The 26,866-nt window shown below is 37.1% G+C and overlaps 1 protein-coding gene across 8 annotated transcripts in view; it reads left to right on the forward strand.

Annotated features, from left to right (window-relative positions):
- PTPRM (protein tyrosine phosphatase receptor type M) overlaps positions 1 to 26,866 on the forward strand; it is an 849,557-nt gene that overhangs the window by 546,123 nt on the left and 276,568 nt on the right. For 5 of the 8 annotated variants that reach the window (XM_012446813.3, XM_064379418.1, XM_064379422.1 and 2 more), the window contains 3 exons: positions 14,094 to 14,367; positions 15,391 to 15,427; positions 23,185 to 23,259. In XM_012446813.3, the coding sequence (XP_012302236.1) occupies positions 14,094 to 14,367; positions 15,391 to 15,427; positions 23,185 to 23,259 (386 nt within the window). The remainder of the gene's footprint in view (positions 1 to 14,093; positions 14,368 to 15,390; positions 15,428 to 23,184; positions 23,260 to 26,866) is intronic. The other 3 variants (XM_012446821.3, XM_064379419.1, XM_012446823.2) reach the window with 1 other exon arrangement.

The following is a 26,866-nucleotide window of genomic DNA, read 5'->3' on the forward strand; positions in this document are numbered from 1 at the left end:
AGTGAGCAATAGCATTATGTCTTAAGAAATGTGTCTACCTTAATTACGAAATACATTATTGCTAAAAGTACTGATGATCAGCTGAGCCTTCAATGAGGCATAATCTTTTTGCTGATGGAGGGTCTTTCCTCGAGGTGAATGACTGCTGACTAATTAGGGTGGTAGTTGCTGAAGGTTTGGGTGACTGTGGCAATTTCCTAAAATAAGACAATGAAATTTGCCACATCAGATGACTTTGCCTTTCACCAAAGATTTCTCTGTAGCATGGGATGCATTGGAAAGCATTTTATCCATAGTAGAACTTCTTTCAAAATTGGAGTCAGTCCTCTCAAACCTCACTGGTGCGTTATCAACTGTGTTGCTATAATATTTTAAATCATTTGTTGTCATTTCAGCAGTGGTGACAGCATCTTCATCACAAGTAGATTTCATCTCAAGAAACCATTTCTTTGCTTACTCATAGGAAGCAACTTCTCATCCATTAAAGTGTGATCATGAGATTGCAGCATTTCAGTCATGTCCTCAGGCTCCACTTCTAATTCTAGTTGTTCTTTCCACCACATCTGCAGTGACTTCCTCCACTGAAGTGTTGAACCCCTCAAAGTCACCCTTGAGGGTTAGAATCAACTTCTTCCAAACTTATGTTAATATTAATATTTTGACCTCCTCCCATGAATCACAAATGTTCTTAATGGCATCTGGAATAGTGACTCCTTTCATTTGACTTTGACCACACCTGTTAAAGGAATAATTATATATGGCAGCTATAGCATCACAAAATCTATTCCATGAGACATGGAAGTTGAAATGACTCCTTGACCCATAGGCTGCAAAATGGATGTTGTGTTAGCAGATATGAAAACAGCATTCATCCCATGTATGTCTCTATCAGAGCTCATGAGTGATCAAGTGCATTGTCAAATGAGCAGTGATATTTAGAAAGGAATCTTTTTTTTTTTCTGAGAAGTATGTCTCAACAGTGGGCTTAAAATAGCCAGTAAACCTGCTGTAAACAGATGTGGTGTCATCCAAGCTTTGTTTTTTCATTTCTAGAGCACAAGCAGACTAGATTTAGCATGATTTTGAAGGGCATTAGAATGGTAAATGAGCATCGGCTTTGACTTAAACTTGCTAGCAGCATGAGCTCCTAACATGAGAGCCCCTAACACGAGAGTCAGCCTGTCCACTGAAGCCAGACATTGACTTCTCCTCTTCAGCTATGAAAGTCCTAGATGCTGTCTGCTTCTAATAGAAGGCCGTTTCATCTACAGTGAAAATCTGTGGTTTAGTGTAGTCACCCTCATCAGTGACTTTAGCTAGATCTGGACAACGAGCTGCAGCTTCTACATCAGCACTTGCTGCTTCACTTTGCACTTTTATGTTATGAAGAAGGCCACTTTTCTTCAACCTCATGAACCAACCTCTGCTAGCGTCAGACTTTTCTTCTGCAGCTTCCACACTTCCCTGGGCCTTCATGGAATTGAAGAAAATTAGAGTCTTGCTCTGCACTAGGCTTGGTGTAAGAGAGTATCATGGCTGGTTTGATCTATCCAGACCACTCAAGCTGCTTTGATATTGTATGCAGACCTCTCAGACTTTCTCCTTATCGGCAGTCAGGCCATTTCACTTTCCTATCATTCATGTGTTCACTGGAATGGTATTTCTAATTTCCTTCAAGGACTCTTCCTTTACATTTACAACTTGGCTAACTGTTTGGTGCAAGAGGCCTAACTTTTGAACTGTTTTGGCTTTTAACATGCCTTCCTCACTATGCTTAATAATTTCTATATTTTAATTTAAAGTGAGAGACTTGCAACTCTTTCTTTCTCTTGAAAATTTAGAGGCCATTGTATGGTTATTTGTTCAAATTTCAATATGGTATGTCTTAGGGAATAGGGAGGCCCAGTGCCAGGGAGAGAGATGACTGTCTTATATGGACACAGTTCGTAGCACCCCAGAACAATTGCAAGAGTAACATCATAGATCACTGATCACAGATCACCATAACAGATGTAATCATAATGAAAAAGTTTGAAATATTGCAAGAGTTACCAAAATGTGGTGCAGAGACATGAAGTAAGTGCATGCTGTCGGAAAAAAAACGGCACTGACAGACTTGCTCAAGGGAGGGTTGCCAGAAACCTTCAATTTGTAAAAACTTCAGTATCTCTGAAGCACAACAATGTGAAGTGCCTTATTAAGCTAGATACACCTTTATTAAGAAAATACATTACACCTTTGTTTCTATGTTGTAATCATTGGAATCTCTGAGGTTTATCCCTACTGCTTGCTTAATTCTTAGATGCAATACTGTTGTTTTCTTCATTATTTCCTTGTTATTATTTTTAAACTGAAACATTTTTGGGTTTTTGGTTTGTTTTGTTATGTTTTAGAGGTGGAATCTCACTCCATTGTCCAGGCTGGAGTGCAGTAGTGTGATCATAGCTCACTGCAGCCTCAAATTCCTTGGCTCAAGTGATCCTCCCACCTCAGTCTCCTGAGTAGCTGGGACTTACAGGTGTGTGCCACCACACCCAGCTAGTTTTTCTTATTTTCTATAGAGCAGGATCTCACTGTGTTGCACAAGTTGGTCTCAAACTCCTGGGCCCAAGCAATCCTCTTATCTCAGCTTGCTAAAGTGCTAAAACTACAGGCATGAGACACTACACCCAGCCCTTGCTAAATGTTTAGCCATGTAATTTTGAGAACTTGAAGAACTTAAATGAAATTCTTTTAGAGTATTGGATTATTTTAATCAAATTAATCAGTGTTTTTCTGCTGATATGTGTGTTCTTTTTCCTTTCACAATTTTTATTAGTCTCCAGAGAATCAATAAATTAAGCATTAGTACTTTTGAGATGCTTATAAGTGGCTTTTTAATTGTTCCCTTTTATTATTGGAGAAATGCAGACTGCAGGAGCATCTTAAACCTCGGGGCTAAATGCACTTTTGTCACAGTTTTCAAACCTTTTGAAAAGGCCCTATCTGTGACTAAAATTGTTTAGGGAAAGGAAGTGACTTCTAATAATTTTTCTTTTTTTATTGAGGTACACATAGGATCAAAATGTCATTCAGTAGTAAAACTTCAGCGTCTATATTCCTGCTTTTTATAGAGCTTGGTTTTATTATTACTTACTATTGCTGAATCGCTACACTGAGTGTTAGCAGAGGGTGCCACGTCCCTTACTGCCACCACCACCGCTGTTACCACCCTGCCTGCTTTTAAGTGAGTTTTATTGTATTAAAAAATAGTACCCTGGATTCCTTTACTGCCAGAAAACAAAGATCATTTTTATTAATGTTGCTTCTAGGATGACAATGTCAGTCATCTCTTTGAAAATTCACTTTGGAAACTAAGTTTGTTCCTTAATAACCTTTGAAAAGAAGCTTTAAAAATGGCAGGGGAAGATAATAATAATAGAGTAGATGTATTTGAGCTTTTTACAATGAAACTTAATTTAACTTTCCCTCAAACTCCATTTCAGACTTGCTTTTGTGCATGAAAATATGCTGCCTATCCTTCCCTCCCCTAATTTTCACATTTGCTTTTCTTCAGCATAATCTCTTCTGAAGGATTCTGTGCATTGGATCAGACCTCCAGTCTCATTCCCAGGCCCCCATTCTGAGGGCAGTAATACCAGGCCACCTGTGGAAGGGTGTGCAGGGAGGCTGCTGTAGATAGGGAAGGCCAGGATGGCTCTCAAACCACTGCCACTACCCCCCCACACACAGAAAAACCAACAGAATACTTATGTAATATTTTGATATAACTTTAGGGATTAAAATCGATATCCAAGGAAATACTAAAAACAGGAAATTATGGCCTTTGTAGGCTGAGGAGTGATTATAGACTTGACAGAGAATAATTACAAGTTTGCCTAATTTTGGAAAGAGAGAGGAGAAAAAAGACCAAGACCATGCCTGCCTCCAAGCTTCTTTCCCGGCCCACCCTCAGGTACCCCCTTCTTCATCCTCACCTCAGGCTGTGTGGGTGCCTAGTAGAGGAGCCAAGACTAGGAAGCCTGCTTTTCATGAGTGAGGGAGACCCCGCCATTCTTGGGTAGCTCTTGGGACCACTCTGGGGACTCCTGGGGCATACCTGCCAAGACCTGGGCAGTATTTGAGGTGGGGCCCAGCTTATTACCTTCCATCTTCTGTGTTGCTGATGAAGGGTGTTTGCAAGCAATTGGAGTGAATGGAGACTCTGTTGGAGATCTAGTAATAAACATGTTGGCTTTTTTGTTTTTGTTGCTGTTGCATTATCTTTAATTCCAGGAGGATGTTGGTGATGGTAGCATCGCATAAGCAGTTTTAGGGTGAGAACGTTTGGACACTAGGTTCAGGCCAGATGCCCTCAATATAGAAGATGCTAGAAGAGATTTTAATGTAGAGATTGATACATCCCTGGGTCCTGTTACTTTGTCCTTTGTACAAACCCTTATCAGATCCTTGGCACGGGAGTTCTTCATTGATGTGACCTGTTTCTAACACTCTTAGACTAGGCTTTTCAAGGACGGACCGTCTGTGCCTAATTCCTCTTTTTATTCTTCCCCTGTGCCTGTAACAAGGCTTGATATGTGGTGAATATTTTGGAAAGAAAGGATGGAGGAAACATGAATGAAATAATTTTCTTCCCATTTGCTGATGTCACAACTTGCCGGATCTTGTGCTTAGAGTCATAAAATATTAGAGCCTGAAGGACCTTAGCGGTCAGTCAGTGATTGAGATGCAAAGCTGGAGCCAGTCACCTGTGGACAGTGATTCCCGTTAGTGCCGTCTCACAGTCAGCCCCTTAGGCGCACCTGCCTTCCTCTGAGAGTCAGATTTCTATTCCAGCTTATCTGGCCCAAAGCACTGGAACTTTTTGGGACTGAAAGATTTTGAATTGGATATAATCCAAACATATAAGAATGAAGATACTTGGTGCGGCCTTGATAGTATTCTCTTTCTATTTTTATTTTTATTTATTTTATTTTATTTTTGAGACAGAGTCTTGCTCTGTCGCCCAGGATGGAGTGCAGAGGCGCAATCTCAGCTCACTGCAATGTCCTCCTCCTGGGTTCAAGCAATTCTACTGCCTCAGCCTCAAGAGCAGCTGGGACTACAGGCATGCGTCACCATGCCAAGCTAATTTTTCTTATTGTTTATAATTTTGTTTTGTTTTAGTAGAGATGGGGTTTCACCATATTGGCTAGGCTGGTCTGGAACTCCTGACCTCATGATCCACCCACCTCGGCCTCCCAAAGTGCTGGGATTACAGACGTGAGCCACTGTGCCCAGCCACTTTGTATTTTTATTTAAATCATCAGGGCTATTTAAGAGAACATACTTTTTGTAATAGTAACTGATTTTGGAGTATAATTTTGTAGTCATGTGTTTATGAAATTGAGATGATTAAATTGTGTTAAATTTATGTGAAATAGGAAATGCAAAGGAAAATGTCTTCACTTGTTAAAAGCAGGAGAAATCACTCTTAAAGATGTTCCATCTAGGACTAATTTACTCGAAGTGTGGTGCCTGTTGTGAAGATTAATGATAGGTGGCCTTTTACAGAGCTTCTCAGCCTGAGTCTAATGTTCTAGTTGTTCTTTTTATTATCCCAAACCTCCATAACTAAAGAATCTTTTTCACCCTGCCCTTTGTTCATAATATGGGACTGTAATTGAGTTCATATTTCTCACCCAACCTTTCAGCTGTAATTAATATTTTATTATATCAGATTTTATCACTAACTAGCAGAGCAGCAGGATATTGAATGGAGTGTGTGTGTGTGTGCACAGACACATACCCACAGAGCAGTAGTAACTTACTGATGCCAGGCAAGCTCCTTGTTATGAGTTACAGCTGAAAGAGCAAAAAAAATGCTTGCGGTGCCTCACAAATATTCCACAGAAATTTCTTGTCAGTCTTATCTACATCAGAGCAAGATAAAGGGAAATTAAAGTTGCTAACACAGAATATTCAGCCCCACAGGTCTGTTTATGTTGTGCGGTGTGTTACCCATTGCCAATTGTCTGTATAAAACTAGCTACCATTTATCATTGATAATTTAATGGACAGGAGTGTGTCAGGTCACCTACTCTCAGCGTTACCAGCAGGACTCTAAGGAATCCGAGTTGTAATGACAAACACTGAATTCTGATTTTTTTCCACTAATTTTAACCTGGTGACTTGCTTTTAAAAACTGAGTTGAGTTTTACCAGATTGTTTGGAGTATTAGGGTGTCATTTCAGTAAATGCTGACAGATTTAGGAAAAGACAATGTCATAGCAAAGAACAAGAGGAAAATAAATTCATTGTGGTTGCATTGCAGTAAACCTTAGTTATACATTTATTTTTTATGCTTTGCATGTAATTTTTTTTTTTCTCAGTAGTGCCTCTCCAATTTCTCTACCTCCTTACCAACATTTATTATTTTCTGTGTGTATTGTTTATGATAGCCACCCTAATGGACATGAAATGGTGCCTCATTGTAATTTGGGTTTGTATTTCTCTAATGATTCATGATATCGAGAATCTTTTCATGTGCCATTGGCCATTTGTATATCTTCTTAGAAGTATCTATTCAAATTCTTTGTTAATTGCATTGTTTGAGTCATTTTGTTGTTCTTGTTCTTTTTAGAAATTCTACATATATTCTTGTATTTTCCCCTTATCAGATATATAATTTGCAAATATTTTCTACCAATTTATAGGTTGCAGTCTTACTCTGTTGATTGTGTTCTTTGATGTATAGAATTTTTCTTTATTTTTATTTTGATGCTCAATTTACCTATTTTTAGTATTGTTTCCTGTGCTTTTGGAGTCATACCTAAGAAATAATTGCCCAATCCAGTGTCATGAAGCTTATTTCTATGTTTTCTTTCTTTTTTTTTTTTTTTTTTTTTTTTAGCAAGTCTTGGGAGGAAAAGGAGTCTTTTTTTTTTTTTTTTTTTTTTAAAGAAAGAAAGAAAGAAAAAAAATGAAGAAGAGGAAGATAAAGGAAGAGAAAGAGAGAGAGAGAATGGGAATATTGCTTTCTTGCCCAGGCTAGAATGCAGTTTAGTAATGGGTATTGAAAACCTCTTTTATACCAATAATTATACTTGATGTAGACAGGAAGGAATAGGGGAAGAAAATAACAAACAAGCAGCCAACCAATATTTCATTTAAACCTATGAAATGCTATGCGATTACTGAGGAGTGATTTACTTCCAATTATGTAGTCACTTTTGGAATAGGTGTGAGGTGGTAATGTATGTTTTGTGTATTTGAAGTGGAGAGTTCTGTAAATGTTTATTAAGTTTACTTGTTCCAGGTCTGAGTTCAAGTCCTGAATGTCCTTGTTAATTTTCTGTCTCGTTGATCTATAAAATCGTTAGCTCTTCTTGTTACATTGATCCTTCTGCCATTATATAATGTCCTTCTTTGCCTCCTTTGCTCTTTGTTGCTTTAAAAATTATTTTATCAGAGGCGAGAATTGCATCTCCTGCTTTTTGTTTATTTGTTTATTTTTACTCTCTGATTGGTTGATAAATCTTCCTCCTTCTCTTTGTTTTGAGTCTTTGTGTATCGTTGCATATGAGATGGGTCTGGATGCAGCATACCGATGGGTTTTGGCTTTTTATCCAATTAGAATATATATATAGGTTTAATACTGGCATTTGATGCTAGCTGGCTGTTTTGCCCATTAATTAGTGTAAATTTTTCATTGTGTTAATGTTCTTTTCTTTTTGATATATTTTTGGAAAGGCTGATATTGGTTGTTCCTTTATATGTATAGTGCTTCTTTCAGAAGCTCTTGTAAAGCAGGCCTGGTGGTGGTGAACTCTCTAAGTACTTGTTTGTTCGCAAAGGATTTAATTTTTCCTTCGATTATAAAGCTTAGTTTGGCTGGATAGGAAATTCTGGGTTGAAAGTTCTTTTCTTTAAGGATGTTAAATATTGGTCCCCACTCTTTTCTGGCTTGTAGGGTTTCTGCTGAGAGATCTGCTGTAAGTCTGATAGGTTTCCCTTTATGGGTAACCTGACCTTTCTCTCTGGCTGCCCTTAGTATTTTCTCCTTCATTTCAACCCTAATAAATCTGGCGATTATGTGCCTTGGGGTTGGTCTTCTTGAAGAATATCTTTGTGGTGTTCTCTGTATTACCTGGAGTTGAATATTACCCTGCCTTGCCAGGTTGGGAAAGTTTTCCTGAATGATATCCTGAAGAGTATTTTCCAACTTGGATTCATTCTCTTTGTCACATTCAGGTACACCTATCAAATGTAAATTAGGTCTTTTCACATAGTCCCATATTTCCTGGAGACTTTGCTCATTCCTTTTCATCCTTTTTTCTGCATTCTTGTCTTCTCGTTTCATTTCACTGAGCTGGTCCTCGACTTCTGATATCCTTCCTTCTGCTTGATCAATTCGACTGTTTAAACTTGTGCATGCTTCATGAAGTTCTCGTGTTGTGTTTTTCAGCTCCATCAATTCACTTATATTCTTCTCTAAATTGTCCATTCTCGTTAACATTTCGTCAAACCTTTTTTCAAGGTTCTTAGTTTCTTTGCATTGGGTTAGAACGAGTTCTTTTAATTCACAGAAGTTTCTTATCACCCACGTTTTGAAACCTGCTTCTGTTATTGGAACGCACGTGTAACCTATTAAGCCTTGTTCCGTTACTGATGAGGAATTGCTATCCCCTGTAGAGGGAGAGGCATTCTGATTTTGAGTATTCTCTGCTTTTTTATTCTGGTTTCTTCCCTTCATTATATATTTATCCGTCCGTCGTCTTTGTAATTACCGACTTTCTAACTAGGTCTCTGAGCTGACGTCCAACTTGTTGATTCCCAGCACCGAAATTTGAGCAATCCACTGCGCTGGCCAAAACAGCGGTGTTAAGATTGATGGTGCTTTTCTGCCCGGGAATCTCCGGACTCTGCACCAAGAACTGGCGCGCTAAGGCGCCAGCAAAACCGCCACGCCGGCCGCAAGAGTCGCCCTGGTGACCTGTGGGGCTCCTCTGCTGGGAATCTCCTAGTCCGTGAGCAACAAATATTCGTCTGAAAGTGTGGCGTCCTCTCATTCTCTGGGCTTTCACTGGGAATTACGAGCCCGAGCTGCTAGTGATCAGCCATCTTGGATCTCTCTCCTGCATGTAATTAATATTTTCATTTTATTTCATCTTCCCCCATATTTAATCTTCAGGAAGATATCAATACTAATCTCCATTTTTTTATACATATAGAATGGACAGTTTTACCAAAAATTGCATATCAAGCCAAAAGTCACTATTAGATACAATAAAATGAACAATATTCTAAGTCCCTGAAATGATCAGAAGTCCTGTTTTAGAGGATTAGCAAAAGCAACAATGAAAGGTCATAACTTTTCTCTCTCTCTCTTCTCTTCCTCACCTCCCTACCTTCTATAAACAACTGGTCACCCTCTAATATCTTAGGCTGAAAAGAAATATGACAAATGGATAACAAAAGTGGATTTACAACTCATCTCAAAATAAATTAGGACAAAAAATTTTAAGTCAATTTCACATCTATATGAGGCTTCCTCTCCAAGAACTCAAAGTTATGAAAAAACTAAAAACATTTTATCACATTTGAACTTTAAAGTCTAAAAAAGTAGATGAAGGATGTTCAGATGTTCTTTTCTAGGTTATACTTCATGTGCTATTCCATATAAATGCAGATTTTTCATTCTCCTTGTAAAGGCCTTAGAATTTTGTTATAGAAACGCCTAGCATAAATTAAACTTTGAATTAAATTTCATTCCATAGGAAAGTTCTGATATCGTGATGTCACAGTTTTGGCAGATTCATCTTCACTGTGGATTGTGCTTTTAATATTGCTCATGCAGTAGGAAGATTTGATGTTACTTTAAATTCCAGAGTAATGGTAGGACAGGGCTAGGAGGGTGCAACTCTAATAAACAAAGGCAGCATGGGCAACCCATTAAAATGATAATAGAATTTAAATTCAGCTCACTAAGCTGGAAATTTCTGATCAGTTTTCTATCCTCAGAAATTTACTTTTTAAAACTCTTCCTAGAAACACCATTCCAACAATGAGATTTTCAAAGCCAGCTTTGAGATTATGATTGTAGATGGAAAAATTTTATGAAATTTATTAGTAAAGTGATGTTACTTGTACAGATGAAAAATACATCAGCTATAAAATTCTGTCAAGGTACTATTGACCTGGGTGTTAATAATGTGTTAATTTCCATCAGGGAAACAGCAAATTATAGCAATTGGGCAGCAGATAGGATTTAGCTATTTTTCATTAGTACTTGGACTTTGATAAAGGGGAATAGAAAAGAGCTGCTTGACCTTTCAGCACTTAAATTATTAAAGAGCAAATAGATTTGAGGTCTGGATGCTTGCAAATCTAATTTGTCTTGTGGAGCAAGGAGGAAAAGACATTTTGGGTTTGAAATTGCTCCAGTCAACTTAGTTCTTCCTTTAATGTATCTGAAGATGAGTGGATGGTAGCCATTTAAAAAGCAGTATGTCTGGAGTAGACTGTATAACATAACCGACGCCAACTGGCTCACATGGAGGCCTGTCAAATGGTCATTTAATTCTTAAATTTTTACTTAATCCTCATAAAACTGCTGCTCAAAACAAATTTTTTTCATGTTCACTTAGATGATGTTTATATTACAAAGCAAAATTTTGTATCATTAAAGAATGTCAAACACTGTGTTGTTTAAGGTAAACTAGAACAGTGCCTGACACCTATTAGGCACTCAAAAAATATTTGTTGAAATAATAGATCAGTGTACACACTCACACATCGTGCCTATGAGCAGGGTTAAGAGAGAGGAGTGGGATGTGAGAGATGGAGGTGGGGGAGCACAAAGAGGCACAGCGTTTAATTCCCTTAGGTTCATTATTTAATTGTGGGTTATCCAGGATAAACTAAAACCTAACTAGCATCGTCTTACCATAAAACCGTTTCCTTGGTTATTGCTTTCTCTTTTGGCTCTTGTGTATTTGGGAAATGAATACAAAATAAACTTCACATTAAATTTTAATAAGGCAAAGCATCATTGTGACTATCAGTGTGCTTCCTCCCTCCTGGTACACAGAATGTGTAATATACCCCAAACCAAATAGAAGCAACTTCAGGATTATAGCATGCTTTCAGAAATATGTACTTAACAGCCAAAGTGTCATGAGACACAAAAGTGACCAAATATTTGCCCTTCTCCTTCAGAAGCTTATGAAAATAATGATAAAAGGACACAGAATAACTACGTCTGACAGAAAACATGTTTTTGTGAGTTTGGAGCAGAGCAAGAGAACATGAAAATGAGGGGACAGACTGTAAGCCCTTGAGAGAGGGTCATTGAGGGTCTCAGTGTTTTAGGACATAGGGCATCTGCTGAGAGTGACCTAGAGTGCATTGCCTTGAGGAGAACCACATTTAAGTGGCAAACTTGAGTCCAGGCCATGGCGAAGGAATAGATGTTTGCTGTAGGAGAATCTAGAATCTTGGGACGTGGAAAGTCTAGGAGCAGCTGTGCTGCTTTTTTTGTCTAGCTGGATTATAACAGGAGGGAGCTCCTTGCAGCTTGAGAGAGGTGGGAAGATCATGGTGCTTAGAGGACACCAGCCAGGTGCTAAAGTCACTGTGGAGCCCAGGAGAACATCCTCCCTGAAAGTAATTAATGACTCAGATACAGATGACAGAAGGAATTGAGGTCAAAGGCAACATTATCATCTATAATTCCCTTGATGTGATAAGTATGAATCTTTACAATACTCAAAAGAAATTGACCGTGGAAAATCGATGGAGACTGGCTGATGTGTTGGTTGTGTCTGCAGGAGTAGGTGAAAATTCCCTTCAGGCCAGATGGTTCCCATGAGTGCCTTCACTGGACTTGTGAGTACGGAATGCCAGCACAGCCTGGTCTCATGGTTAGGAGAACTCTAACCAACTGATAGACTCTGCTCTCCGTTCTGCCACCTCTGCCACTTCGACAGAATGCCCTGGTAGAATGGCATTTCACCTCTAGACCTCACTTTTCACATTAGGAAAAGGGGAAGAATAAAATCTGTGTGTTGGGCACCTGGCCTCGCACTTCCAGTATGGAATATCTGCAACTTTTTTTCTTCACACATATCCTTATTTTTCTGCTTTGTCTTGTATATGGATTTCCCAGAAATTGTTTTTAAGTTAAAGTTTTGAAAATCATGTCATACAGCAAATGAACTGGAAAAGCTATTTGAAGGAAGTGATGTTAAAAATTATTTTATTAAATGGAGAATCATTTTGTAAAGAAAAGAATCATTCTTATGGTTACTCTGTTTTGTGAGATCAGTCCTTATAGGTTGAATAAAAATTCTAGATATATGAAATCCATGTTAGAGATTCACATAATTCTCCCATTTCATAGGAGAAAATAAAACGCAAATAAACTCATTGAAATGTGTTTAAAACCCGTTTTTAGCAGAATTAGGATTAGAGCCCAGACCAGTGCATTGTCTTTACCCCAACAAAAGCAATTTCAAGAGAATGGTTACACTTCCTCAGGGCTATTTTTTTTTATTTTATGGTATTCCAGGTTAGACTTCTTTCACAGCTGTCATCTGGCTGTGCTACTGAGCAGGTAGTATTTAGTCTTCTACTTTGACCTTGACCCTTTACCTTTACTATTGTAGGAATGATCCACTGATGTGGAACATTTTTCATGACTCAATCCAATAGAAAGTCTCTGTTGTGTAGGAAATAAGAGTTGTATTCCTTTGTTTAAAGTTTATGTCACTGGTAAAATTTACTTTATCATTGCCCTGTAAACCTGCTGGTTACCTGTATACTGAGAAATCACTCTGATATTCTAAAATAATTGATTTGTATTTAGACAGAATTACCAATAGAATAGCAGCACACATTTCATTACTGTAATAAACGGTGCTAAATGGTTGTACCCACAAAGACAGTTGGTTCCACTGAGCGTAGATTCAAAGGTCACACAGACGTGAGTGTAGAGAGGAACCTCTCTAGGCATTCCCCGCATGGGTGGGGATGGCAGGCAGGCCTCTTCTGTGCTTTTTTCTTGGCATTAATGGGTTCTAATATTGAGCAGTTCTTGGTTCCTAGGAACTCTGGTGCCTTTCTGATAGAGTAAGAAAAAGATCTCTCTCCCTGCCAGAGAACTTTTAATCTAGTCTGGAGTCAGTTCAGGGAAACTGCTGTCAGGCTTTAGTTTTTCTCAGCATAAGAAACTTTTTCTTTACCACCAAACTGCACACAACATTTATCACTCTAGAAAATGTATTAAATAAATATCTTTATTTTCTAAAAGTCCATCAGTTCAAGGTCTCTCTTGTTCTCTTAAGGTTACTTCAGAATTCAAAGACATTGGAAGGGGGTGAGCAGGTGCCAGAGATCTAATCCTTAGTTGGGCAGTCATCCTTGCAGGCATCTTCAAAGATGCTCATGCCCAGCCCATTCTTTTATGAGATTTGAGGGGCCTTTTCATGAGTTACTCCTACTAATCACTTGGAACTCCAAGGCTTTGGCTTTTGAAACTATAATCCCTTAGCTCTGCTTTTCTTATGCACTTCTTTCCACTGACTGAATATGGTGAGGTCCAAGGAACATAAGAAAACATAGGAAGATAAACCTCAGTTAACATGAATCACTACATACTGTGTTTTGTGATTTGTTAAAACTTTACTTGTGTTGTCATTAAAGAAAATAATGCATTGCTTTTTAAAATAAATAATTTAGAGTTGGTATAATTTAATTTTATTCATTAGGTGAACCGAGTTATCTGTAAAATCATCTTCAGTTACATGTGAGAAAAATATTACTTCAGCTCACATAAACAGTAGAGATTATATTAAAAATTTTTAAATTATGGTGAAGTTTGTTTCTCTCACTAAATAGTTTTATTTTGGGTGAGAGAGTTCTGAAAAAGAACTGAAGCACCCTCCCTCTCATTGAGCAAGTGCTGCAGGAGAGTCTGTTTTATACCAAGGACTTACTATCAACTATGTCCAATGTGGTCTTTATTTTGAGGGTCCTGTGGGTCGATGCAATTGAAGGCAGAGTGGATCAGTTCAGTTCATAAAATATCATTGATGATACTCTTGTTTTTCTAGTGTCTATCAAATAGTTGTTGAGGAAGAACGTCCTCGAAGAACTAAAAAGACGACAGAAATCTTAAAGTGCTACCCAGTGCCAATTCACTTCCAGAATGCTTCTCTACTGAACTCACAGTATTACTTTGCTGCAGAATTTCCTGCAGACAGCCTCCAAGCTGCACAGCCTTTTACAATTGGTGATAATAAGACATACAATGGATACTGGAACACTCCCCTTCTACCCCATAAAAGCTACAGAATTTATTTCCAAGCTGCTAGTAGAGCCAATGGGGTAAGTTGTACAGATGACTGTTTAACTTAGGCTATTTGGGGTTGTTAATGTGAACATAGATTAAGTAAAATAATAGTAAAATTGAAGTCATGCTTTTCTTCATTTCTACTTATAAGCAAATGTGATTTTCTTCTCCTAAAATTATTTTTGTCTGGAGAAATTTGTGGAAAGAAACGAATATACTCATCTCTCTTTTTTTTTTTTTGATTTGGGGAGTGTATCATCAACATGATGCGTTTTATTTTCAGTTTTCTTGTTACCAGAAGTTGGCTGGCAATTCTGCTTAGCTTACTGTTTTACAGGAAGACAGTATAGCTCCAACACATATATTCAGCTCATTTAAAATTTTGGGAGATTCACAGCATCTGTCTTTTCAGCATAGTCTGTCCCATTAAAGAAATGGGAACTAAAGAAGTTCCACAAGAGTTTCTCCTTTCTATAACTGTGACTAAATTCAGTATCTTTTTTCTTCCCTAAGAGAAAATAGAAAGATGAGACGGAAACAAAATAAAAAGTATCATTGAGTCCTTTCTGAATTCATTTCCCTTTCCTGTTGAGACCAACCCAGAACTCTGATAAGATTGGAAAGTCTCCTTAGACAGAAGGAAATGTTTTGCAGATACCACAGTGGGACCCGCCTTCACAGCATAGGTCTAGGTATCACTGTCAACTTAACTTTTGCCAGTGGGAACGGGGGAATCAGAGATGCATCATACCTCTTCAGTACTGTTTGCTTAAGGAGAAAGTACAGGTCTGGTGAAGGAGGTCCAGGACCACCAGGCAGAGACATTTTATGTGTAGCTCCTTGCTCATCATCTGGTCTGGAAATGCCCAGCATCGCCAGCACTGGAACCAGAAAATGTATCTGAGTGTGGTTCAAAGAATAATTGCTGTGTGATTAAAGACACACTGGGAACAGTGAGATCCTTCCTTATCAGTGTTATTTAAATAGAACTACAGACATTTCTATTTGATTTAAATAAAATATGAATAATGATTTTTCCCTCTCTTTATTTGACACAGGAAACCAAAATAGACTGTGTCCGAGTGGCCACAAAAGGTAGGTTGAAATTGTGGGATGCTCTCCTAGTTCATGTTCCTTAATGTTTATTTTAACCTATGTTTCAAAACTTTTTGAACAATAACTTGATTGAAAATAAATGTGTATATGTGTTATATATACATATATATATATATGCATGAATGCATGTATGTATTAGGATCTGATGGTAATTAGCATTGACTGAGTATAACTCATATAGATACTTTTTAAAATAAGAAGCTATACTGCTGTGTTCCAAGCAGTTTTCAGTAGTTATTTTTTTCAAATGAATTTAATTTTTATATGATCTCAGTACACGTTTTATTAAACTATAGTGTCATACCTGGTAGTACCACATCTAGTGAATCTTCATATGCAAAGGAATAAAATATCACCCACTATTTTTAAGCAGTAATCTAGTTATAATAGCAGTAGAAAGTGGAGTCTATCTGGGCTTTTTTCACTGGTGGTGCATGTCTCTCTGAGCCTACTAACCGGGTTATGTTACTGTGGAGCTTTTATTTCCCAAGCCTGGTTAAAACTCTGAGAGAATGTGATAGAGGATGAGCTGCAGAAGTGGGTAGGGCAAGTTACCCTGAGCTCTCCACACACAGCACTGTTACAGAAGCAAGTGCACACATGTGTTTGTGAACATAAGCTGTCATATCTGGTCAACTTGACAGTGTTGTTTTGACCATCACTATGGAAGTGTAAAAGAAAAGGCTTTGTGAAATTTAAAATGTCATCTTAAAATGAGGAAGTATAAATTAATACTCGGCCGGGTGCGGTGGCTCACGCCTATAATCCCAGCACTTTGGGAGGCCGAGGTGGACGGATCACGAGGTCAAGAGATTGAGACCGTCCTGGCCAACATAGTGAAACCCCGTCTCTACTAAAATACAAAAATTAGCTGGGCGTGGTGGCACGCACCTGTAGTCCCAGCTACTTGGAAGGCTGAGGCAGGAGAATTGCTTGAAGCCGGGAGGCGGAGGTTACAGTGAGCCGAGATCGTGCCATGGCACACCATCCTGGTGCCTGGCAAAAGAGCAAGATTCTGTCTCCGAAAAAAAAAAAAATACTCAAAGTTAAATACAATCATTCAGACCATTGGAGTAACCATGACTACAATGGGAAGTTCTGTATGATTTAATTTAGAGATGATGGTAAAAACACATCATTAGGTCTGTAGCAGAAGATTTAATCAGGTCATACTTGATGAGTTGTGTTGGATAAAATAACTTTTTGCTGTTATTTAACTCTCAGGTGAACATAGTTGGAATATACCATGATGTACATATGCATTTTCAAAATTCTCATTGAATTCTTATTTTGTGAACCATACATGACTTTTTAATTCAGTGTTAGCTCAACAAATATTTCTTGGTTGCATGTTTTGTGCCAGGCATTTGTATCTTGTTTGTCCTCATGGGCTTGTAGTTCTATATCCAAAAGTCTATTTATATTAATTTTCAAACACTCAATTTTTATATTTATATTGTACCTAAATGACTTTATTTATAGGACTAAATTGATATTTGCTAAAGTTATAGCTGCTTATGTGTTCCATAAACTGCCATATGCCATCAACTATTGATTATTACAGTACAACGAAGCCCTTGAGCAAGATATCCATTGATGTTCTTAGATTTCCAGGTTATGATCCATGCTCAACAACAGGAATTTCAAAATATTACTGTATCACATTTCACTTACTCTTAAGGTCTGAAAAAATAAATCCTGTTCCCGGGCCCCTAGTTTATAATGCCTAATGTTCAATGTCACGCTGAAAGTTTTGAAATCTCTTTTCATACATGTGTTCTCATTTATTTCTTCATTACTGTGAAAAAGGAAACAGGTACTGCTATTCTTATTTTTAAGATGAGGAAAAGGTGTATTTTTGGAGAAAAAATGACTTACCAAGGTCACTCAGTTGATAATCTGGGGATCAAGCCTTACACTCCTAGCCCCCGTGTTTCTTTCACCATTGCTCATGGCTTTTCACCCAGCAGCACCTCTGGCCAGTGACAGTATTGTGTAGTGTAAGCATCAAACCTCCTCTTTGTGAGGACTGAGTCACTGCCCAATTTACTGTGAAAACAACAAAATATCTGTCATCATGCTCATTTACATAGTTAAATAATTATATAAATAATACACTAGTAAATGTGGAAACCTGACAAGTTTGCTGTTTTCACAATAGATTGAATTAGATAGTGATTTGGATCATTTTCTTCTATCAGCTAGATTTCATCAGTATTGTAATTTGTTTTCCAATTCACCAAAGGATGATTAAGCAATCAGATGACCTGATTGACTAAATATTCCCCACTCCTATTTTCTGAGTCATTTGCAAACATTTACACAGCAACAAACTCTATCCTAAGAACCTCTTTTGGAGAAAGAGGGAAACAAATTTTAATATTTACTGCATAACATTGTCATTTCTGTTTCATAAAATCATAGCACAGGAGGAAAACTTAGAAGATATTCTCCCTCCAGGCAAAACTACACTGTTTTGTGCTATTTTATTGAATTCTACGTGGACAGATTCAGCAACTCTCCTTTTAGCACAATGTAATGTTTCACCACCTTTAAGTAAAAAAAAATTTGCCCTTATTGATACTAGAAGTTCTCCTGCAACGTGGGAAGCCATTCCGTCTTGACTACATAGTCAAAACAGAGAAATAGGAAGATCTATTAACTGAGTTGGTACCATAAAGACGTTTAAAATGTAAAAGAGTTCAAACATCCTGAGTGTGAGTTGCCACATACTGCTCACAGTGCGATGGCTTAATTGAGTTTTCAGATACAGAATTGCTTTCCTAAGCAACATTTTGAATGTACAAAGATTTCAATGTTCTCCTGAAACAACTGTTGACAAGTATCTTTATAGAGAAAGTATGGAGGTGGATTTGTTTTCACTAAGAGCTAGGTTATAATTTAAAGTAAGGGTATGTCTCTTAAAAATATATTTCATACTATTTATAAATTTAATGTAGTGATTATTTTAATCATATTGCAAAGATGTATTTTGACACTCATCATCTTAAATATCAACTTCATAAAAGTTATACAGGAGAAAATCTAAGTCGTGTTATTGTATATCTCCATATGTGTGGGGGATTGCCTATATTTTATGTATCCTCTTCATTTATTCGCCTAGATGAGTTTCCTATAGGTACATATTAGCTGCTGGCAAACTCATCACAGAATATTCTCTCTTGAGTTAAAAGATAAAGACACCATACACCAGGGTATACGTGATGTTTATGTGTTACCTGCCCAATTCAAGGGATTGTTTTTAATTGTATAGTAGAGTGAATAAAGTAGCTTTTAAATATTCCTTAAAATCTATGAAATTGTGTTGGTTTTTAGTCACAGTCACATTTTTATAGTAGGATGTTTTTATGACCACTTGGTCCAACTGTGTTTTAGTGATTAGTGTATTTGTTTTCTTTAGCTTTCATATTCACTATGGTGGGCTCATGGTAACTAGTACGATGGAAACTCTTTTGCAGCTAGTTTGAGAAGGCTTCATTGATAATTCTAAACTGGTAGAATGCACTAAACAAATCCAAATGTCTTATTAGTAAATTAGATTTCTTACATTTAATGAGATCTATTCACTCGAATTGATGTAACAATCAGTTTACACTACATACATTACATTAATCTTCCATTAAATAAGAGTTTTCCATAATATGATGGCACCACATGTTTGTCCATGGTAGTATAGCCATTTGGGAGCTTTCCTGTTGTCCATTTAAAAATTATTAGTGTGCCTCCTGTACGTTAGGTGTAATCTCCAAGACTTCCAACTATAGATACATAAATATTTTAAATACTTTAAATTAATGCATAAATGTTTAAATTTTGAAGATTTTAGGGTTATAAAAGTGCTTAGGGGTTTTGGGAGGTTTTGGTGAATGGGGAGCAGTCATGCATATTAATTCAGTCTTCTCCTTGGTGTTATTTGGCTGTTGTCTAGCTAAAGCTTGTACAACCCATGACCCATGGGCAACATGCAGCCCCAGATGGCTTTGAATGCTGCCCAACACAAATTTTTAAGCTTTCTTAAAACATTAATGGATTTGGCTGGGCATGGTGGCTCATGCCTATAATCCCAGCTCTTTGGGAGGCCGACACAGGAGGATTACCTGAGGTCAGGAGTTCAAGACCAGCCTGGCAAACATGGTGAAACCCTGTCTGTATTAAAAATACAAAAATTAGCCAGTGGCAGATGCCTTTAATCCCAGCTCTTCGGGAGGCTGAGGCAAAACAATCACTTGAGCCTGGGAGGCGGAGGTTGAAGTGAGCTGAGTTTGCATCATTGCATTTCAGACTGGATGACAGAGTAACATTCCATCTCAAAAAAATAAATAAATAGGAGATTTATGCATGGACATTCTTTTTAAAGCTCGTTGGCTGTTGTTAGTGTTAGTATATTTTCTGTGTGGCTCAACACACTTCCTTCTTCCAGTGTGACCCAGAGAAATCAAAAGATTGGACACCTTTATCTAGCTAGAAATCAAAGCAAAAACCACGTAAATACATGCTAAAGTCCTTTTCCAAAACTCTTAGAGAAGTTAGACTATAAGCCTTAAACAAAAAGAAAACAAACCATTTTTAATCTTATATTTTAAGGAAATTTTTCATGAAAAAAAAGTATTCATTTGACTGTTTTTGTAAGTTTAGCGTTTTATTTAACTTAAATTTGTAATGGAATGTTAATATGCCTTACTGGAAAACCTTGAGGAAACTTTGAAGGATTTCCATTGTTCTGATATAATTCTATATTCAGAAATTCGAATGTTTCTTTTTTTAATCACAAAGCTTTTTGAGAAGTTTCTACAGACTGTTTCTCTGTTCACTGTTTTGTTCAATGAAATACCATCCTTTGTAGGCCATAATGATACAGAATGAAAGGGCGCTGATAAAAGAACTGAAAAGAATGTCTGTTGAGATGTAAAGCTAATTAAGAGTTCTTTTAATTACTCATATTCTATACATGAGAAAACAAATTATATAGCAAGATCACTCATATATGCTAATCTGCTGTTATTTACGCTTTGGATTTAGAAATAGGAACACTAACATTCATCATTCAGCATTTTATAGAGAAAATGTACTTTTTCATGATCTGAAATAGTCTTTATAATGTACATCATGAGTATATTAAGGCCCCCTGAGAAGTTCCTAAAGAAAAGAAACCTGAAAAACTTTTTGCTTTCCAAATTTACTTGATCCAAATTCATCTTTTAAGGAGTCATGCAAAATATAGACAGGTAAATGCCCACTGCACGTAGCTGAAATGACCGTTTAGAAGTCTAATCCACAGGGACCTTACATTTATCAGCACCAGATATTGTCTCCATAATATAATATTGGAATTTCTGTCTTTATTCCAATTGTATACTTTGGAGACAATACCTGGAGCTGATAAATTCTTTATCTTTTTTCATTATAAAAGGGAATATCTCCAAGCTTAGTGATCATTCTCTTTTATAATTTTTATTAATATTTTAAGTTAGAGGTCAGTAAACTTTTTATGTTAAACTGCCACATAATAAATATTTGAGGCCTTGTAGGCCATATGGTCTCTGTCACAACTACTCAGCTCTTCTCTTGCTGGGCAAGAGCAGCCATAGGCGATACATAAACAATTAAGCATGTGTTCCAATAAAACTTTATTTGGAAAAGCAGGTGGCGGGCCTGCTGGCCCATTTGAAGATAATGTATAGCATAATCAAATTTTTTCCTCATAATTAAAAATAATAGTTACAAATAAACACTTTACAAAGCAGAACATAGAGATCATATAAAAATCATTCCTGGTATTTATAATATACTTTTTACATGGTAGACATAGCTTCTGATTATAGTTTGAGTTCGTTTTTATTTGTGAATACATGGCTGACTGACATAGCTATTTTCGAGTAACTTTTCGTTCATAGTTTACCTTTTTGGATATTAGGTGCTCTGTTTCTTTCTTTCTTTTTCTTTCTTTTTTTTTTGAGACAGTGTCTTCCTCTGTTGCTCAGGCTGGAGTGCAGTGGCGCGATCTCGGCTTACTACTGCAACCTCTGCCTCCTGTGTTCAAGCAATCCTCCTGCCTCAGCCTCCCAAGTAGCTGGGACTACAGGCACAAGCCACCATGCCAGACTAATTTTTGTATTTTTTTTTTAGAGATGGGGTTTCACCATGTTACTCATTTGGTCTCTAACTCCTGAGCTCAAGGGATCCGCCTCCCAAGGTGCTAGGATTTGGGATCTGCCTCCCAAAGTGCTGGGATTACTGCTGTAAGCCATGGCAGCCGGCCTGCTCTATCTTTCTATAAAACAATTTCATTTTTCTCGAAAGGAGAACAGGTCAGACTCTCCTACAGATAATGCAGGACTGCACAGGAATATTAGTTGGAGCAACAGTAGTCTATGACCAAACAGAAATGTTATGTATATAAAACTTGGAATTGGTACCAACTCTGTAACAATCTTAGAAATAACATTTTACTGTGTACAGCTTATTATATTAGTATTCAAAATTGCATAATATGTCCTATCAAGAAAATTATCTTTCTAATGCCTTAAAGCATTGGGAGCTGTCTGGGTCTCTGACCAAACTGTTAGTTTGTTAATCTCACTTAGCAAAACTAGAACATTTTCATTAGTAATGTGTGAAAGACTGTTACACCATTTTTAACTAATTTGCTGCAGTTGTCTAGTTGTAAGCAGCACTGCTTGCATGGTGCAGAGGGATATTTCAAAATAGTATGCAGCAGCAGTTTTGGGCTTAATTGTCTGCAGATGGTAGATGATCTATTTTCATTACTCGCTGCCACATTTCTAATAGTACCCAGGCTGTTCCATGTAAATTAGTAATCTTTCATGTAAGCCTGTCCTTAATTTTCCAATATTTTTTTCTTCGCATCATTTTCCAGCTGTATCATGTTAGAACTGATGTTTTAATTTTCTGTTTTTTTTTTTTAATATCTGTGTGTCATTAATGTTAACCACTTAAACATAACTGCTGAGCTGTGCAGGCAAACTAAGAAGCCAGCCTGATCTGCTTCAAGACTCATAATCATTTCTTTGTTCACATGTTAGCCATGTTAACTATAGCAAAAGCAATTCGTAGTTTCTATTCTTTTTTAACCAATACTTTGAGATGCATTTTTTTTCTTCTCTTAAAGTGAAAAAATAAAGTTCCTAAATGGAAATCTGCATGAAATTTAGTTATCAGAGAAATTTTTCTTCATAAAAATGTTTTTAGTGAAAGAGGATAATATTCTTTACAAAGGTGATTTAGCAAAAAGAGAAAATATTGTGACTTCAACAATAGAATGTTAAATAACCTAATTTGTTCTAAAAGCCTAAAGTTTGGATCACCAGAAATAATAATGAATCTTTAAGCACCACACTCAATTTCAATTGGAAACACTACTCAGTCTTCAGCTTTATTTAGGTGAATGTTTTTTGGTTTTGTTTTGCTTTTTTTTTCTTCAGTTGATCAATCTAAGATCTCAGCCAAAGCTTGCAACTGTGTCATAGTTAGAAATCCAACTGCCTGACTAGAGCTTGTTTAAGGAAAAAGAATTCAGAATATTCAACACCTTGCTATGTTTTTTTTTTTTTCTTTTTTTCCTTTTCTTTTTGTTGTTGTTAGAACAAAGTTGAGACAATTTGATATACTGATGGGGATTCTTCTTGCTAGCCTAGCTTCAGTCTGGCTTTTTTTTCCCTCATGCATGCTGACCTGGAAATCCTCCTTTGCCTTAGCTGCGATAATCGTGACTCAGCTTACAACACCTTACATTCGCATCGCCCCCGCTGCAGGCGACGGCCAACTAACAGGTCAGATGTTCAAGTATAGATGAGTCATCTTGCCCATTTCCTGCTCATTTTTCTCAGCTTTGTTTCCCCTCTACATTTCCTTTTGCTTAAGGCCTGTTTACAGTGTTTCAGACCCTTGGTACAGACCTTTGCTTGTATTAAATTAAGTGACATGCTTGGCCTCTTCTGTGTGCACATTTATATCCATGCATTAAGTACAACTCCACTGCATGTTTTCATTGTGTGTTTGGTCTGTTGGTATGTTTCTTTCTAGCCTACTGTTATATAGAAATGAAATTTGCTGGACTTGAAATAGCAATAACATCAAACAGCGTTCCCAACAAAATATGTAAAGATCTATTACTAGTTTTCCAAATTAGTTTAAAGTGGTGTTGAGATTTTAGAGTACAAGAGTTTCATTTTTTACCTTGCCTGGTCTAGTTTGCACATACATTTAGCTATACACAATCTTGGCTGCCAGTGTTATTAAATGAAGCCCCCCAAAGGCGTTTAGGGTGACAGTGTTCTAACAGCTTTGCATGTACGTACAGTAGTTGCAGAGCTGATTGCATTCCTTATAGATCCTTGTTTTAAAGCACAGCATTTATATAAATCATACATTGGCATATCTGCAAGTCAAATGCTTTGAATAATTTAGGAAAGTTTAGAAAAACTGAATGGCTTAGAGTCATAGAGTTGAACTTTGCTTCTTTATACCAAGAGAAATTAGCTTGTTCACTCTTATCTCTAAAGCCCTATAACATCTCTATACATTCATATAGGAAAAGAGTCCAGTAAATTACTTCACATTGAAGGTGAGTAGTTAGTGAACTCCAGAAGACAAACTTTTTTGTTGCAACAAAAGCAAGTCATTGTCAAGATTTCTAACATAATTACACGTGCAGGACTCAAAATTCTGGTTTCAGAAGCACCTGCATACAGTCTAGGCCTGATGAAAGTCAAGTAAGAAGCACAAAATTACTTTCTATATAATTTTCACTCCCAGCAATTGTTTTTTGTGTGTGAAACTAGGCAACGTCCCCTAACATTTAAGAAAATGGTAAAGCTTAACTCATGGTAAGAAATTATAAATGTTTAAGTTGTGAACTTATTATTTTGGACAATGAAGCAAACTAAGCCTCAGGAAAATTATAGACTGATGTTATAAGGTAAAGAAATGTGGAATAATTCTATTTCCTTCTCCATTGGAATTCTGTATGTATTTTCAGTTCTCTATTTCATGGCCAAAAAGCTATCAATTTATTGACAGTTCTGTTTCCCTTGCCTTCACATTTCTTTTAAGGATATTTCTTTTCCTGATTAAAGTTCTACTTGTTACAGACTATTCCTTCTCCTGGACTTCTGAACTGTTCTTCCTATGAGTAAAAATACGTGGGGGACAGTGTCTTTCTTAACATAAGTCCTCCCCTCTAAAACCTTCACATTTCAGGACTGGCCTGTGGCACCTGCATAGGCTTAGGAGTCCATCTGGAAGGTTATTGAAATCCTTCAGCAACTGTGACCACACATTATGTCTGAGCCGGCAGCAGACTCATCAGTACATTGTTAAAAATGGGTTGTTCCCACCTTCATAAAACAAGTATTTACAAAATATAAATCAGTAGTCCTTTTCCTGAGCTTTACCTGTAATCCACTAACTTCAAATGAAGCATGTTATTTACTAGGAATGAAATAAGTGACACTTCTGAATATAGCTTTCACTTTAAAACTCACCTGATTGAGAAGATACTTCATAAAGCAGCCCATATCATAAGGCATTCAGATCCAGTGAGTGTCATTATTTTGGAGCTAGTCTGAAGGACACACACACAGCTGCAGTGTGTGGCTGCCATTCCTCTTAAGGTGATCTACTTCATTTACTTTGGTTTATTAGGGATTAAAATGATGGAGTATCCGAATAAGCCTCAAAAACTAGTAAAAAACTACTCTTGTTCTTTCTTCAGTATTTACTGCCGGTTTTAATGATGGTTAATCTTACCCAGATAAATTCACACTCAAGTAATATTTCTTTTGCATTTTCCATTTGCATCAGCCATCAACTTTGATAGCAGTAACACTGTCTTTTTTAAGGGATTTATTCATGAGTCAGACTGCAAGCCTGAGACTTAATTCATTCAATCATTTATTTGACATTTATTGAGTACCTTATATGTGCCACGTATGGATCGACTCTTTTCAGGAGTTTTACTTTGTATGGTTGCCTAGACACCCTGGCATCAAGTACATTTGTATTAATAACCCCAAAACCTACATATGTGCCTACTCAGATGAGTGAAAAATTAGTATCATACTTATCATTTAGCAAAGCTAAGAAAAGACAGCAGTTTTATAACTCATGAGAACCAAAGGACCTGTATTTCAAGCCATTTCTCACTGTGGTAAACAGCTTAGGAAATGGTCAGTGGGATAGCTCCAGATGTTTTACATCTGTGACCCACTAAACAGTTGTGTTTAATAGATCAATCCTGTCCCTTTCAGAAGCCAATAGAAGATATAGGAGGTATATGCTCTGAAGTGCCTTCAGCTCTTTTTTGTTCATTTTATTTTAACTTGTCTGACATTTTGCCCCTACAAATCCTATTTGATGCTGTCCTTGCACTGGGAAGCTTTTGTGCGATCATGAGTCCTTCACCTTGCTGTCCCTTTTGTACTGGTATGCAGTGCTTGCTTGTTAGGTTTCCCTTGGTGTAGGTGGGCCCTCCCTCACTTGTCTAACACCAAAGAAAACAAGAACCCTGGTGATCTGACCCCAGCACCTAGGACTATGCCAGGCATGATAGCTACTCAGGAGGCTGAGGCAGGAGAATCACTTGAACCCAGGAGGCAGAGATTGCAGTGAGCTGAAATAGAGCCACGGCACTCCAGCCTGGGTGACAGAGTGAAACTCTGTCTCCAAAAAAAAAGTGCTCATAAATAATTCTTGACTGAGTTCCTTGAATGGCCCAGATGTCAGGAGGTTTCCAAAGAAGGAGTCTGTGAAATGCTAGGACATTTCATGAGCAGTCCTGTCATTGGACTAGGGAGTGTTGCTTAAACTTCTTGACCCCAATCAATGATAAGAAATACATCATCACCCAGTACTGTATATATACATATACATACATGTAAGTTTAAATGCAACAAAAACTTTTAAAACTGTACTTTCAACACTACTCACTACATACATAAGATATACCTTGATTTTTGTATTCTGTTCTACATTATTCTTTCTCATTTTTTAAAAAAATTGTGGTTGCTATCTTCTAAATTGATTTCATTTCCCATTAATGAGTTGTCATCCACAGCTTAAAAAAAAATGCTTTGATAAGTTACTAACTAAATTTAGGAGATAGTAAAGGGGAGTGGAATGTCTGATTGGAATGAAGGTTCTGTCTACCTCAGAAATTCTACTCTAAGGAGTACGCACAGAGAAAGTTCTAGAAATTGGAAATGCCCCTAGTCTCTTTCTTCCATTTATCTTGTGATTCACTGTTCATAATACAGAAATGAGTTGGGAAGAAAATAGAAAGCTATACATGCTAGGAATTTCCCTTTTAAAACTTTTTTATACATACATCTAGGCTATTTATTTTAAATTAAGATATCTTTGTTTATAATTTAATAACCC

This window comes from Aotus nancymaae, unplaced genomic scaffold, assembly GCF_030222135.1.
Source record: "Aotus nancymaae isolate 86718 unplaced genomic scaffold, 86718_ANA_hifiasm-v0.15.2.pri h1tg000020l, whole genome shotgun sequence".
Taxonomy (NCBI): Eukaryota; Metazoa; Chordata; class Mammalia; order Primates; family Aotidae; genus Aotus; species Aotus nancymaae.